At 37.3% G+C, this 16345-nt stretch overlaps 1 protein-coding gene and 1 pseudogene across 2 annotated transcripts in view; one reads left to right on the top strand and one right to left on the bottom strand.

Moving 5' to 3' along the window:
- Positions 1 to 16345, bottom strand: part of LOC112617144 (band 4.1-like protein 5) — a 173364-nt gene that overhangs the window by 102746 nt on the left and 54273 nt on the right. The window contains exons 5-14 of the mRNA XM_025373879.1: positions 15477 to 15555; positions 14133 to 14177; positions 13901 to 13953; positions 12597 to 12717; positions 12372 to 12459; positions 11120 to 11208; positions 7965 to 8034; positions 3755 to 3924; positions 2615 to 2721; positions 1039 to 1066 (exon numbers count right to left, since the gene is read on the bottom strand). Coding sequence (XP_025229664.1) covers positions 1039 to 1066; positions 2615 to 2721; positions 3755 to 3924; positions 7965 to 8034; positions 11120 to 11208; positions 12372 to 12459; positions 12597 to 12717; positions 13901 to 13953; positions 14133 to 14177; positions 15477 to 15555 — 850 coding nt within the window. The remainder of the gene's footprint in view (positions 1 to 1038; positions 1067 to 2614; positions 2722 to 3754; positions 3925 to 7964; positions 8035 to 11119; positions 11209 to 12371; positions 12460 to 12596; positions 12718 to 13900; positions 13954 to 14132; positions 14178 to 15476; positions 15556 to 16345) is intronic.
- Positions 6068 to 6971, top strand: LOC112617145 (annotated as a pseudogene). The gene has a single exon (XR_003117859.1). The product of XR_003117859.1 is annotated as a 40S ribosomal protein S2 pseudogene (transcript).

Raw genomic sequence — 16345 nt, 5'->3', positions numbered from 1 at the left:
AAAACAGATAAACTATAGAAAGACAATAACTCCCAAACTGAATCAAGAAGAAAAAGAGAATCAGGGAGGGCCCTGTGCTGTGGCTCATGCCTGTAATCCCAGCAAGATGTGAGGCGGAGGCAGGAGGATTGCTTGAGCCCAGGAGTTTGAGACTAGTCTGGGCAACACAGGGAGGCCCCATCTCTACAAAAAATTTAAAAATTAGCCAGGCATGATGGCAAGTGCCTAGAAGGATTGCTTGAGCCTAGGAGGGTGAGGCTGCAGTGAGCCAAGCCATGCTCAAGCTGCTGGACTGTAACCAGGGTGAAAGAGCTAGGCCCTGCACCACCACCACCCCAAAAGAAAGAGAAGAAAAGAAAATCTGAATAGATCTCTCACAAGAATTTTTAAGCTTCACATAAAGAGAAAGATGGCTTTAATGGTGAATTCTACCATACATTTAAATAATTAATATCAATTATTTACAAATTCTTACCAAGAAATAGAGAGGAGGGAACACACACAAACTTATTTTGTAAAGCCAGTATTACCCACCCCACATAAAAAACCAGATAATGACATTGTAAGGAAACTACAGGCCAATATCTCTGATGAATAGACACACAAATCCAAAAACATACTAGGCTAATGAAATCTAGCAACATACAACATAAAGAAGGACTATACACCACAACCAAGTGGGATTTATCCCAGGAATAAAATTGCTTATTTGCAAATCAATTTTGTTCTTTGCACTCCTTATGTACAAGGATCATAATTTATCTTTAGATCCTCAGCCACTTGCCAATAACAAATGTATGTTATTCTCTTCATGAATGGCTCATCTGCCCCGACCCCATTCTTTACTTCCTTAAACTGCTCTAATTTTTCATCATGTCAATTTTATCTGGCATTACTGTTTATTTATTCCCTGATATATCCATGGTGCATTAGGGACAAACTGACATTTTGATAGGTCTTAAATATTTGCTTAATGATAGCAACTACATAAATTCCAAACATTCTATATCAATTTCTAAGTTGCAAAACATTACTTACCTAAGTTCTTCAGGTTTTGTAGCACATGCTAACAGAAAAAAAAAGATAACACCTCATTAGTTTCATCTTACATGATAAACTGCTGCACTATTCAAAGCAAAACTTGAATTGCTTTATAAGCCATGTTTCACAACCAGACATTTCTTTCTTTGAGAAAGGGTCTTCATGTTTTGTAGAGACGGGGTGGGTCTCGCTACTTTTGCCCAGGCTGGTCTCGAACTCCTGAGAGTTGAGCTTGTGGGCTCAAGCGATTCTCTCACGCTGGCCTCCCAAAGTGCTGGGATTAATGGTGTGAGCCACCACATTTGGCCCCAACCATAAATCTAAAAATCTTCAATTCACCAAAGTGTCTTGGGGTTCACACCATAAAGTCAACAATGGCAATTATTTTCATTTTTCAAATAAAGCAACAGAATGCATATATATCTCCACCTTTTAAACAGAACCGATCTGTAAGCCTCCAGAGTGAGCTGACAGATTACGAATTATCATCAGTGGAAACCAAGAGGAAACTTAGGGTTTTAAAATCATCACAATTCATTTATAGCTGTATATTTAATTTATAGCCACACCAAAACTTATGAGTATAAATCATTTTTATAAAAAAGTCAATACTGCCAAACATCAGATCATTACAGTTGTTTTTGGACAACTCGTGATGACTCTGACAGTGGAAATACTTAAAATTAAATTTGCATTTTAATGCAAATTCAGTTTAAAACCAAACACAAGGTTTAATTTATTTGTCAAGGTAAACAATGCTTTTTCTTATATAATCGATCTTAATCAGCAAGTAACAATTATGAATTAGGAAATGTCTATGTGTAACAATGATGAATATATTTTAAAATAGTATTTAATAGAATCCTTAATATTATAATACAATATGAAATAAATTTTACTTAAAAAAATTCATCACAAGACAATGTTTTGGCCAAGCATGCCTGTAATCCTTTTAGGATTGGGGAGGCCAAGGTGGGCAGATCACTTGAGGTCAGGAGTTCAAGACCAGCCTGGCCAACATGGCAAAACTCCGTCTCTACTAAAAATACAAGAATGAGCCAGGAGTGGTGGCACATGCCTGTAACCTCAGCTACTCAGGAGGCTGAGGCATGAGAATCACTTGAATCTGGGAGGTGGAGGTTGCAGTGACCTGAGATCACACCACTGCACTCCAACCTAAGCGACAGAGTGAGACTATCTCAAAATAAATAAATAAATAAAAATAATATTTTTAAAAATTCCTAAGGGGATTAAGGGATGTTTTAGAATGAGATCTATAAGTCAAAAAGGGAGAGAATATGTTGCTCTACAGAAATACAGTTTTGTATACAAAAACTGAACATAACCTCAGACTATCATTTGAATTGGGCTTAACATAAAGTTTAATCTCTGCTAACAATACAGACAATTTTTCTCTATGTATCCCATGAAATTGATTCTGCCAGGAAAGTACTTTAGTTGACTGGAACAGACCTGAAGAGGAGATTGACGTAACTTCCTCTTATGGAAACAACACCAGCACATAATTAATTGTCAAGGAAAAATAATCCTTTGAAAGAGGGTGGCACTTCACCTTTCATTTGTAGAGTTCGTCTAGAATATCGTTTGCTGGGCCTTCTTTCAAAGGATGTTGATCTTCTTGCTTTATTGGTTTTTGTGGTCTGATACTCTGTCTTCCCACTAAATGAGGCATAACAGAAGGGACATTTTAGGTCTACAGTAATAAAGCACACACAAATAAGACAGTCTATATTCAGGTTCTCCTTAAAAGAATCATCCTAAACTTCATCCCACAGGAACAACTACTAATAGTCTTGATCTCTCTCTTTACCATATCATTCTTTCACTCTTTAGGCTTTTGTGAACTATGCAACAGATCATGTTGGTTTTATTTTTCTTGTATGTATGCATATCACCTAAGTACACATTAAATAAGTTTGGAATATCTGTCCTTTTATGGAAACTCCCTCTCTTTCCCATCTACATTCCTCAGTGCAAAGTGTGTAATTAAAAGAATATTTTCAGTTACTTTTTCTAATTGTGATACACACTTTTCAGTGTAATTTTCCAGAAATGTTTTTTAAGACTAATGTCTTATTCTCCTTGACTTCCATTTAAATTCTGTTCAGAAAATGTCTCCTTATTTTAACATAAGTAGAACAGAATACTACTTCTATTAACTCCACACAATCAACTTGCCACATTATTGGAACAATCCATTCCTTCTGTAACTGATTTCCATGGCATGCAGAACACTCACAACCAATAATCCACTCTCCAGTAAACCAAAACATTTCTAACTCATGACAACAAACAAGGAGTCATGAGAATAATGAACTTCAGGCTTATAAAGGACCACAAATGTTATCCAGACTAATATCTCATTCAGTGCAAGAAACCCTTTTCTATATGGTATCCAGTGTTGGGTGGAGAGTCCATAAAACTCTTGTTAAATAGATAAATTGGGAGTGGGTTAATATATAAAATAAACATCCAGAGGGATATAAAAGCCATTATACAATTACTGTTTTCCCATCTATTCGAGAAATTATAACCAATAACAATACCACTTTTTCTATTTCATTTTGGTCAATGGAAGACGCTGGCAAACCACTTTATTCCTCTCTACCTAATCTGTAAAAATGAAAAGGTTGGCCTAAATTTTTTGGACTGTATGCAATGAAAGATAGATAAAACAGCTATTAAAATTAACCTGTATCTAAATCGTGATCCTAGTCGAATAAATCCTGATCGATGAGAACTCTTTTGGACAGGGCCTCGAAGGCGGAAGAAGGCATGATGCTCCACAGCACATTTCCACAAATGTTTGCATGCTTTCGGATGATCCAGTCTAAAGACAAATGTATGCTCCTGTTCTTTGCCCTGAAAAAGAAAAGATATATAAAAGGATGATTACTAGTTCAAACAGTCCTATCTCCTATTTCTGAGATACAAACACATCCATGAATAAAGGATCTAGTGTGCTCCCTGAAATTCAGACACTCTTTATAGTATCGACATAAGGGCAGAGTTGAAATCAAGTTGTTCATTTTCTCAGCCAATACAAAATTATTCCTAAGAGTTATTCCCCTCTACTTACATGATCTCATTTGTCAGAGAGACATAAAATGAGATTTCATCTGCCATTATTTGGGATAACTGTATAATTATAATTTGAGGGATCATATTAGATCTGGCAGTATATATCGACAGCCCTAAAAATGCTCACATTTTTGTCCTAGTAACCACACTACCAGGAGTCTAATTATAATAGTTAACATTCACATAGAAATTTTTCTAAGGATTTCACATAAATTATCTCAGTAAGTAGATACAATCATTAGCCCCATTTCATAGATAAGGAAACTGGGGCTCAAAGAAATTAAGCCCAAAGTCACAAAGCTATTAAGAAAGAAAACCAGAAATGAACTTAACAATTAGCCTTGCTCCAGAATCTACACACACCTCTAACAACTAAGTCATACTGCCTCTCTGGGGAAAATTATTTCCTAAACATCAAAAGTTATATATGAAGATATATATTTCCTCAGTCTCATTTATAATAGTAGAACTTGGCACAAACCCTAAACGTCCAAAAAAAGAGAAATGGTCAAGTAAATAGTGGCATATGTAAAAAATTACACAGAGGGATAAGTGAATAAATGATGATTGAATGAATGTGCTATTGTTTATTCATATTACACAATAGCATATATATGTTAGATCTACATAGGTACACATTTAGATAAAACAGGCAAGCTGAAAATATATATAATTATGCAAGTTTTTAACAATTCTAATATGTGTTAATATTTGGAAAAAGTTACAAAATATATATGAGAAGAATACCCTCCAAAAATAGTGACCAGGTACCAGAAGAAATGGGGTAGGTAGTCAGGGGGTTAGACTTTAGTTGCTATTATTTATTCATGTACATAATTGTATTTATCTGTTTCTAAAAGAGATCTAAAGCCCAATGTAAAAAATGTTAAATCTAGATCCTAAATAAGATGGTTATCTATTTTATAATTTTTGGTACTTTTCAGGTTATTTAAAGACACTATTAAGACAGTAAAGATGGATATGCTGATTACCCTGATTTGATAATTACACATTGTATACATGTATCAAAACATCACTCTGTATACAATAAATATGTACAATTATTACATGTCATCTAAAAATAAAAGTAGTGGAAAAAGGGTAAGCCAAGGAGCAGACGATACTTGCAACACTAATACCTGACAAAGAACTAATATCCAGAACATATAAATAATTTTTTCAATGAATAAAAGGCACATGACCTAATAGAAAAATGAGCAAAAGATTTGAGTAGGCATTTCATAAAAGTAAGTAAGTACTAAACCAGAGTCATCATTAGGGGAACACAAACTAAAACCACATTCTACTCCACAAGAATGGCTAAAATGAGAAAGACAGAATTCCGGGAAAAAAAAAAAAAAACACCAATAACATTGCTGGTGGGAGTATACACTCGTATTAAATATTTTGGAAAGAGGTTTGGCTAAATACACACACACACCTTAGTGTCCACAGCAGCACTCTTTTTTTGTTTTTATTTTCGGTTTGGGGTACAAGAGAAGGTTTGTTACACAGGTAAACACGTGTCATGGTGGTTTGCTGTACATGTTATTTCATCACCCAGGTATTAAGCCCAGTTATCTCTCAGTTCTACTCTTCTCTCTCCTCCCACCCTCCCCACTCAAGTAGACCCCAGTGTCTGTTGCTGCCTTCTTTGTGTCCATAATTTCTTATCATTTAGCTCCAACTTGTAAGTAAGAACATGTAGTATTTGGTTTTCTGTTCTTGCATTACTTTGCTAAGGATAATATCCTCCAGCTCCATCCATGTTCCCACAGAAAAGATCTCATTCTTTTTTATGGCTGCATGGTATTCCATTGTGTGTTTAAAATGGGGAAAATATGGCAGTGAAATTACCGAGGAGAGGAAAATGAAAGAACTGGATTTAAAAAAAATCTTTTCTTCATCTCCGAGAAAACACCAAATGGCGGATGACGCCAGTGCAACGGGGGGACCCGGAGGCCCTGGTGGCCCTGGGATGGGGAACCGCTGTGGCTTCCGCGGAGGTTTCAGCAGTGGCATCCGGGGCCGGGGCCGAGGCCACGGAGCTCATGGAGGCAAGGCCGAGGATAAGGAGTGGATGCCAGTCACCAAGCTGGGCCGCTTGGTCAAGGACATGAAGATCAAGTCCCTGGAGGAGATCTACCTCTTCTCTCTGCCCATTAAGGAATCTGAGATCATTGACTTTTTCTTGGCGGCCTCCCTCAAAGACGAGGTTTTGAAGATGATGCCGGTGCAGAAGCACACCCGTGCTGGCCAGCGCACCAGGTTCAAGGCGTTTGTTGCTATCGGGGACTACAATGGCCACGTTGGTCTGGGTGTTAACTGCTCCAAGGAGGTGGCCACCGCCATCCGTGGGGCCATCATCCTGGCCAAATTCTCCATTGTCCCCGTGCGCAGAGGCTACTGGGGGAACAAGATCAGCAACCCCACACTGTCCCTTGCAAGGTGACAGGCCACTGTGGCTCTGTGCTGGTGCGCCTCATCCCTGTACCCAGGGGCACTGGCATCATCTCAGTGCCTGTGCCCAAGAAGCTGCCTATGATGGCTGGTATCGATGACTGCTACACCTCAGCCCGGGGCTGCACTGCCACCCTGGGCAACTTCGTCAAGGCCACCTTTGATGCCATCTCTAAGACCTACAGCTACCTGACCCCTGACCTCTGGAAGGAGACTGTATTTACCAAGTCTCCCTATCAGGAATTCACTGACCACCTTGTCAAGACCCACACCAGAGTCTCCGTGCAGTGGACCCAGGCTCCAGCTGTGGCTACAACATAGGGTTTTTATACAAGAAAAATAAAGTGAACTAAGCCTGAAAAAAAAAATATTTTCATTATAAAAATGTTTAAACATACAGAAAAACTGAATACCCATATACATAGTGTCTAGATTCAACAACTGTTAATATTTTGCTGAAATTGCTTTTATCTATATCTGTATGCATATGTTAAAATTTATTAATTTGCATAAAGTAAAATTCTTCTTGCCTTTTCTAAAGTATCATATAAATGGAATCATTCAATACATAATTTTTTTAATCTGGCTTCTTGCATTAAGATGTGCATTAATACATGCATGTGACTTGCATCCATGCATGTATCAATTAAGAACCACACTGTAACTGATACAATGGTAATCTTTAATTCAAAAGGCTTTATTATTATTAGGTAGATCTTTTTGATCAGTTAATAAATAGATAAAGTTGGTTTGCCACAGTGGCTTACTCCTGTAATCTCAACATGCTGAGAAGCCAAGATGGGAGGATTACTTAAGGCCAGAGTTTGAGAGCAACCTTGGCAACATACTGAGATCCCTGCCTCTACAAATAAATGAAAAAATTAGCCGGGCGTGGTGGCATGTGCCTGCAGTCCCAGCTACTCAGGAGGCTGAGGTGGGAGGATCACTTAAGCCTAGAGGGTCAAGGTTGCAGTGAGCTATGATAGTGCCACTGCACTCCAGCCTGGGTGACTGAGAGAGACCCTGTCTTTAAAAAAATTAAAAAAAAAAAAAAAAAGTCACTTAAATGTAATTTTTTATGTACCTCAGATATATTATCACTTAAATGTAATTTTTTATGTACCTCAGATATATTATCAATGAAGAAACAAGAAGAGACTTTTATATTATTTTTCATCCTAGGGGCAGAAAACCATATTTTTAGGATGGTATGACCCAAGTAAGGAAATTATTTAAAGCATTAATTATACTGTTTCCATTCTGTGGCTCTATAAAACAATGAGGTACATTCTCTCTTTTAGGGAAATAAGTTACCACATAATACAGTCACTGTAAAACAAGTAATATAATTTCATTCCTACCTGATCATCATCTTCTACAACCACCAAGGTTAATTTATTCTTCTTAAAATCCAATCTGGTTATCTTCGGCCTATAATATAATAAGAGAATAAAAGCCAAATTACAAATAAATGTTCTCTAAATATGAAAAAAATTGTTTTTACTTCATATACATTTAACCATCTAACTCCTGAATTAAAAATTGACAGAAGGGTAAACGTAATTTGCAATACCCATCAAAAGACAGGAAACAGAAAAACAGTACATATTTCAAAAATGACATCTCTGACAAAATTGAGGCTGCACATATCAGACATTAAAAATATTAAGGAAAAAGAAACCAAGAAATCTATGTATTTGATAGGTCTCAATTATGGTGTAAAAGAGTCTTTAAGTCTAGGTAAAATTGTTTCAGTGATAAAGCAGAGCAGCAACACAGGAACTAGACATAGGAATGAACATAAAGCTTCCAAAAAAGCCACAAAGAAAAACACTGATGATGGTTTCCAATTCTTTTCTTTTTGTTTGCTTGAGATAGGTTCTCACTCCATCGCACAGGGTGGACTCCGTCGCACAGGGTGGAGTGCAGTAGTGTGTTCATAGATCACTGCAGCTGTGAACTCCCAGGCTCCAGTAATCCTCCTGCCTCAGCCTTACTCCCACACCACACCAGGCTAATTTTTGTATTCTTTGTAGAGACAGCATCTCGCTACGTTGCCCAGGTTGGTCTCGAATTCCTGGGCTCAAGTGATCCTCCCACCCTGGTCTCCCAAAGTGTTGGAAGTCTTCTCACAGATGTGAGTCACTGCAACCAGCCTCAACTCTGTTTTCAACACGAATTTTGTTTTGAGGAAATACATCTTAATTTTTTTAACCTCGCTTTATGGCCCACTTTCCAACTGTATCTCCCTACTTGTAAATTCCAAACCACATTTGAACTCTGTATTTCCATAAATTGTGGATGTCGAAACAATGTGACACTCACTCCCATTGACCAATCTTTAAATATAACATATAAAATAGATGTAAAATATAACTTCTTTGCAAGAGCTTTACTAAAAAAATAATAATAAATAAATAATAGCCGGAGAAGGAAAGCAAACAGAATCTCGCTCTGTCACCCAGGCTGGAGTGCAGTGGTGTGATCTCGGCTCACTAACCTCCACCTCCCAGGTTCAAGCAATTCTCCTGCCTCAGCCTTCAGAGTAGCTGGGATTACAGGCATGCGCCACCATGCCATGCCTGGTTAATCTTTGTATTTTCAGTAGAGACAGGGTTTCACCATGTTGGCCAGGCTGGTCTCGAACTCCTGACCTCAAGTGAGCCCCCGCCTTGGCGGGGATTACAGGAGTGAGCCATCTGGCCTGCCCTAAGTATTCTTCTAAGTGCTTTACAAGTATTAATTAACTCTCAAGACAACCTTATGAAAAGGTACAAAAGGCGCTTTCTTTATCTCTCTGCCTAACCCATTCTTAAGGCCTGGAAGCAAGTTCCATTTGCCCACAGGACAAGCTGGAGGCATGAGGTGATTTAACACCCAAGAAATGAGAAGATTATTGCCCGCGGTTCCTCACCCGTCAAGGGACAACTGTAAAGGTGTTCAACTGAAGTTTCTCAGAGTCCCTAGCAAGAACACCCAGATGCAAAACTAAATGAAATACTACCTTAAATTTTTTGAGGGAAATAATTTTCAACCTAAAATTCAATTCTCAGCCTAATTATCAAGAAAGAATGAAAGACAAAATATCATTTTAAGGCATTTAAGGATTCAAACAAATTACTTTTCTTAGGCAGTTACTTCCTTTACTTAGGCAGTTGGTGGGGGTGGAGGGGACGAAGAAAAAGGAAACCATGGGAGGACTACACAGGATCCTAGCTGAGAACACGGGAAAGGGAAGTCTCAAGATAAAAATGGAGAGCAACCTGAGCAGCAAACAGTTCCAAGGGGAACAGAAGAACCATTTAATGCAACCCTTGATAACTTAAAAAAAGCTTGAGGAGAAGACAAAGGCAGGTAAATTAAAGGGATATGTGGGGTATGTGAGATAGGGAAGCCAAAAGCTCTAGAACAAAAACAAAAAGCTAAACAGAAAGGAAATGTAATACCAGTTGTGATTTCCAAGACTTCAGAGCTGATCAAGAAAAAGTACTGCATAACAGGCTTTATTGAGCAGTGTTTGGAAAGGGTTGCATGATAGCGGTGGTCCTTCAATAGCAGGTGACCTTCCAGAGACAGCAGCTGCAAGGCTACCAGCAGATGGGGAAGAGGGCAAGGAATCTCAGTCAAGAGGGGAATCTGAGAGGGGGCCTAAGTGCCTAGGGGATGGCATTCAGCAGTTAAGTGTGAGGGATCGAAGTCAGAGAACTCAGAAAGGCAGCCATGGTTTTGGGGTCCTTTAACCTACAGAGCTTGCCTTATCTATGGCCAGCAAATGTTAGGGTGCAGTTTCATGGGATATATAAAGCAGAAATGGCTAAAAATAGACTTAGTGGGCTATGTTTAAAGTAACTGGATGTGTCAGAATTTGAGTTTGATACCAAAGGTCTTTGCGCCAATAGTCCCTGTCTAGTGTACACAAGTATACACCTAAGCTCTGTACTAGTTCTGATAGACACATCTTATTGTAAGCACAACTGATTCTCAGCTTTTAGAATACCAGACAAAACCTGGTGGACTCAATTATGGCCAAGAAATCCAAGTAAAATCTATCCTTGATGTAAAAGTAAAACGTAAATGTAATTTACAAGTATGAACAGTAAAAGCTGGAACAGTATAAGGAGCATAGCTTAGAGAAGGGATAAAAATATTAACATCTTCCTCTTACACAATAGGGAGTAAAGGGATTGTGGAATAATAAATATTAAAAGCATAACTACATGAAGGAAGAAAGTGCCCATGTGAACATCTGATATATATAAAAATATAAATATATCAAGATAGATATTGTGGTATACTTTGAAACTAATGGGAAATACAGCTAGAAGAATTTTAATAATTGCCTCTGGAGAGTGGGAAAAATGATGCATAGTAGTGTGATAGGAGACAGCTGCTTTCACTGACAAGTTTTTCAAAACTATTTGATTTCCAAACTCTAGTTTATGTATTAACTTTATATAAATGGTTTTACTCATTAAAAACCAAAACAATAGTATCTTCGACAATAACTCTTGCTTACCAAAAAAATAAGCCAATTTTGGTATCTCCTTCAAAAACAAGGACTCCTGTTGGTGTTAGTCCCAAACTATAGTCATTCCCATCTCTAGCCTAATTTAAGGGGAGAAAAATGTGTTAACTTTATTTGTACAAAACAGGTTTCACATTTTGACATAACTTTTAAATTTTATTTTTGTATTGAATTGTATTAATTATATACAGGCTAATATTGATATATGAGATGTTTTCAACAATTAGAGTATCCATAATAACATTCTCAGAAAAATTTATGCATATATTTTTATTTCTAGTCATGGAAACACTAGTTTTAGAGTGCACCTTCATTGAAAGTGGGTAGTTACACTTCCACTACAAACAAAGCTGTTTCCACATTCTTCCCATATTGTACTTACCACTTAAATCATGTATTTTGGGAAGGACTGCTGATATGGTTTGGCTCTGTGTCTACACCCAAATCTTGTGTCAAACTGTAATCCCCAGTATCAGAGGAGGGGTCTAGTAGGAGGTGACTGAATCATGGAGATGGACCTCCCCCTTGCTGTTCTCATGAGAGTGAATGAGTTCTCACGAGATCTGGTTGTCTGAAAGTGTGTAGCACCTCCCTCTTTGCTCTCTCTCTCTCTCCTGCCAGCCATGTAAAGATGTGTCTGTCTGCCCTTCACGTTCCCCCATGATTGTAAGTTTCCTGAGGCCTCCTGAGAGGCCTGTACAGCCTGCAAAACCATGAGCCAATTAAACCTCTTTATAAATTTATGTCTTTATAGCAATGTGAGAACGAACTAATACAACTGCCTTTCTGGAAAACTGTCACTAGTTAAACTAGAAATAAATCACTACAAAGCTGTTCTAAAGTTTACCAAAGTCCTTAAGCTATACATCTTCAACTTTGCATCCTGAATTATTTTAACAGAGACTACTCAGTGTTAGTCATATAATAGGAAGTAAAAAGGGTAACACATGGCTCAAAAGCTTAAAACAATTTTTTATAACAATAAATAAATAAATAAATAACAGCTTAAAAGGACCAAGTACCTTGTTCGGGATTTTGGTTGCTTCTCCTCTTTCTTATAATGAACATTTCTGTGACATTCTAGTCGTTCGGTATTTAATCTCAAACTTTTTAACCATACATCCAAAGTACCCAGTGCTAGCTTATGCCAACTCCATGCCCTTCCTCATACTGAAAAATGCCACAGTCACTGCAAACCTCCAAAGAATAAATTTTTTAAAAAGCATCACAACACAATGCTTACCTTGACCACATGCATATCAACCCCATACATTTCTAGCCATTTGGCTTTATTCAGATAATTGGTTTCAGCCTGTGCTGGTGTTTGACCTCTGAAATTTAAAACAATGATTTTTAAAGTAACAATAAATATAAAATAAATTCTATACCAAGGATAGAAATAGAGGAAAATGAATATGAAATAACTGTTGTGGTGATTTTAAAGAAAGTATGGTCAAATGCCAGATACCTGTATTCCTTCCATTTCTCAAAAATAGCCAGTTCCATCTCTTCAGTCTGAATAGGCACGAACCTGAACTCAGAGACAAGTTCAGGACTATGCTCAGCAAGATCATAGTCACCAAGTTCAGCTATAAACATAAGTTTCAAAAGTTATATGTATTTCCTGCTAAATCCTTCAAAAACCATTTCATTAATGAAAACTGCTAAGACTAGATTCTTAGGAATTTCTTGCAAAAATTCATAATACTCAGACAAGTCTCCAAAAGTAAATCTAGCCTATCAGTCATACACATATATCTCATATTTATTGTTGGTAGTGTATTTTTAATTACATATCTTTCTCTTAATGTATTCACACCTCAGTGCTTAGCCTTTGAAAACTGCTTTCTAGACTTCCATAAAGAAATACCTCTGACCTCATAGTGAACAACTGAAAAAATTTAGTAATCGTTAAAAGACAATTAACTGGGATCTATTAAGACTATTACTAAGGCTGGGTATAGTGGTTCATGCTTATAGTCACAGTACTTTGGGGGCTGAGGTGGGAAGATCGTTTCAGGCCAGCCTAGACAACATAGCAAGACCTTGTCTCTTAAAAAAAAAAGTACAAAAATTAGCCAGGCATGATGGCCTCTAGACCCAGGTACTCAGGCGGAAGATCGTTTGAGCCCAGTTGTTCAAGGCTTCAGAGATCATGCAACTGCACTCTAGCCTGGGGAAAAGAGTGAGACTCTGTCTGAAAAAAAATAGAACAAAAGAATATACTGATTACATAGAATATGACCCCACATACCAATCTAAATATAGTCCCTGTCTTCCAAAATTTTAAAATTATTAATCCTAAAGAAATAACTGAAAGGAACTTAAAAAAACCGGGGGTAGGAAGCAGCAGGGAAAAATCTGAACAATGCACAAACATGTATGTACTCATCTGTGGCTATTTATGAACAAAATGTAGGTTTGGAGTGAAAGGACTGCTAAGCTATATGGCTTCAGCAACAATTTACTCATATATAACTGCATTTCTTTTCAGGAAAAAGTTTGCTGAAGGCCCAATCATAACATTCACAGACTTATCAGGTAGACTATGACATTTCAATACTTTAGGTGGAAAGGGAGCAATTACATGAAAGAGAAGAAAAAGAAGGCAATGTTCTAAAACAAGTAAAAGTCAGGGTTAGACACTGATACAAGTTTATACAAAAACAGTGTTGTCTCTTTGCTTGTTCATAATCAGAATCTTCTTTAACTAAAAACACACAAAAAAAGGATTATACTTGAGTCTTAACAGTCAACATAAGAATTGCTTACCTTGCAGATTATAAGCTGCCAATTGCACTGCTGTATCAAAGGGACAGTCTAATCTGAGACCAAAACACAAGTGTGTTAGACAAGTTCATTTCATAACCTTCACTTTAAGATAAATGAAAATAATACATGTTTTATGTTGACCATTTCTTTTTCACAACTATAAACTTACTTTCAAAATAATTTTCAACCACCCATGAAAATGTGCATTTATCCTTAAATAACTAATACTCACTTTCCACTGAGAATATCTTGTTTTAACTGAAGAACAAATAAATACCTAAGAAAAATAAAAGGCACAAATTTAACCCAACAGCACAGTCTACTGTGAAAAAAAATCTTACCCTTCTAATTTGAGAAGTATTATTTTATTAAAAATTATTTCTGTTAATGTAAAGATGTACATAGTTTGGGGATACATGAAATAATCGAACACATTCATATAATTTGTAAGGATCAGGTTAGTATATGTGGAGTATCCATCACCTTAAATATTTGTCTCTTCTTTATGCTAGAAATATTTGAATTCTTTTCTTCTAGCTATTCTGAAATGTCAAACACATAATTGTAAACTATAATTACCCTACTGATCTAACACTAGTTCTTAGAAGTATTCTTAATTACAGGCCTGGCACAGTGGCTTACACCTATAATCCCAGCACTTTGGGAGGGCAAGGCAGGTGGATCACTTGAGGCTAGGAGTTCAAGACCAGCCTGGCCAACATGGCGAAATCCCATCTCCACTAAAATACACAAACTGGCTGGGGGTGGGAGCATGTGCCTGTAATCCCAGCTACTTGGGAGGCTGAGGCATGGTAACTGCTTGAACCTGGGGGAACAGAGGTTGTGGTGAACTGAGAACATGCCATTGCACTCCAGCCTGGATGACAGAATGACACATGTACTTCTTATGTGAAAGGATACAGGCATGGATATAATTACAGATTATAGCTACAATCTCATTGTCAAGGTGTTCTAGAGGAAATCCTTCTAAAGGAACTCAAAAGCTCAACTTTTTCATTTAATAAATAGTATGTGTATATGGAGTGATGAATTTACACTAGAGACCATGAATAAATACAAAAGAGGCAGGATAAAATTAAAATAAGTATATATAACATAAGGTTTATTCAAAACTATTCAAATCAATCAGAATCTAATGTTTTTTATTAATCAATGGCATTTCAATGAGTAAAGAAAGTCGAAAATCAATCTGAATAAACTCCCTGAGGCCAAAGACAGATTATTTTCAACATCAGTAAATACAATACTGCAATGTATTGAAACATGTCAATCCTGGTAACATTCCCGAGTTGAGAGTGATACTTAAAAAAAAAAAAAGAAATCACTAGTCACCTTCGGAGGATGCTAAGGAACCAACTCTTTATTTTGAAAATGATAAAGGAAAAAAATCATACACTTAAAAAACACGTCCCAGAATAAAATTCTATTATTTGAGGTCCTGTTACCAGGGGACAGGAATCCATTTTATTAGCTGGCTATAAACTGGAAACAATATACAGACAATCTTTCAAAACTATCAAAATACCCCTGGCACAATTCTAAATAGTGTTCTTACCGGGTTAGCTCCTCACGAAGATTATTCGGCTCTGAGGAATAAAACTTAACTCGAAGATGCAGACAATAGGGTGAACCAACTGTCATTTAAAAAAAAAAAAGGTTTTAATAAAAGAAACTAAACAATACTTTTCAGCCAGAAAACTGGTCAAAAATCTACTGAAGTGAGACAAAAGATCAGGTTTTGATGGCATTATTTCAGGTTAGATCGAGCATAGGCTTAAACATGATGCTAAAAGATCAATTACATTTTTTTAAATGTACCATGTCATCATATAGTATATTACTATAATCTCTCATCCCAATAGACAGCTCTAGATTAATTCTAACAATTCAGAGCCAAATGCATCAAATAAAAGTCTTGACTGTGCAATCTAACAGCCCTGAAAACCTGCTACACTGAAGAACGCCTATTTAACTGCTCATGGTGAAATCTTCCCACACAAATACACTTCAGCAAGTTCACTAAATTCCATAATCTCAGTGGTCTCATAATTTTGAGACAAGAGTTGAGGTGCCCTAATAAGTCTGATAAAAAGTCAAGCTGGGGCCGGGCACGGTGGCTCACGCCTGTAATCCCCGCACTTTGGGAGGCCGAGGCAGGCAGGTCAGGAGATCGAGACCATCCTGGCTAACACGGTGAAACCCTGTCTCTACTAAAAATACAAAAAATTAGCCGGGAATAGTGGCGGGCGCCTGTAGTCCCAGCTACTCAGAAGGCTAAGGCAGGAGAATGGCGTGAACCCGAGAGGCGGAGCTTGCAGTGAGCCGAGATCGCGACACTGCACTCCAGCCTGGGTGACAGAGCAAGATCCATCTCAAAAAAAAAAAAAAAAAGTCAAGTTGGATAATGAATAAACAATGGTATTC

Source organism: Theropithecus gelada, unplaced genomic scaffold (genome assembly GCF_003255815.1).
Source record: "Theropithecus gelada isolate Dixy unplaced genomic scaffold, Tgel_1.0 HiC_scaffold_15884, whole genome shotgun sequence".
NCBI classification, from domain to species: domain Eukaryota; kingdom Metazoa; phylum Chordata; class Mammalia; order Primates; family Cercopithecidae; genus Theropithecus; species Theropithecus gelada.
The sequence above is the reverse complement of the archived record's forward strand: the minus strand, read 5'-3'. Positions and strand labels throughout refer to the sequence as shown.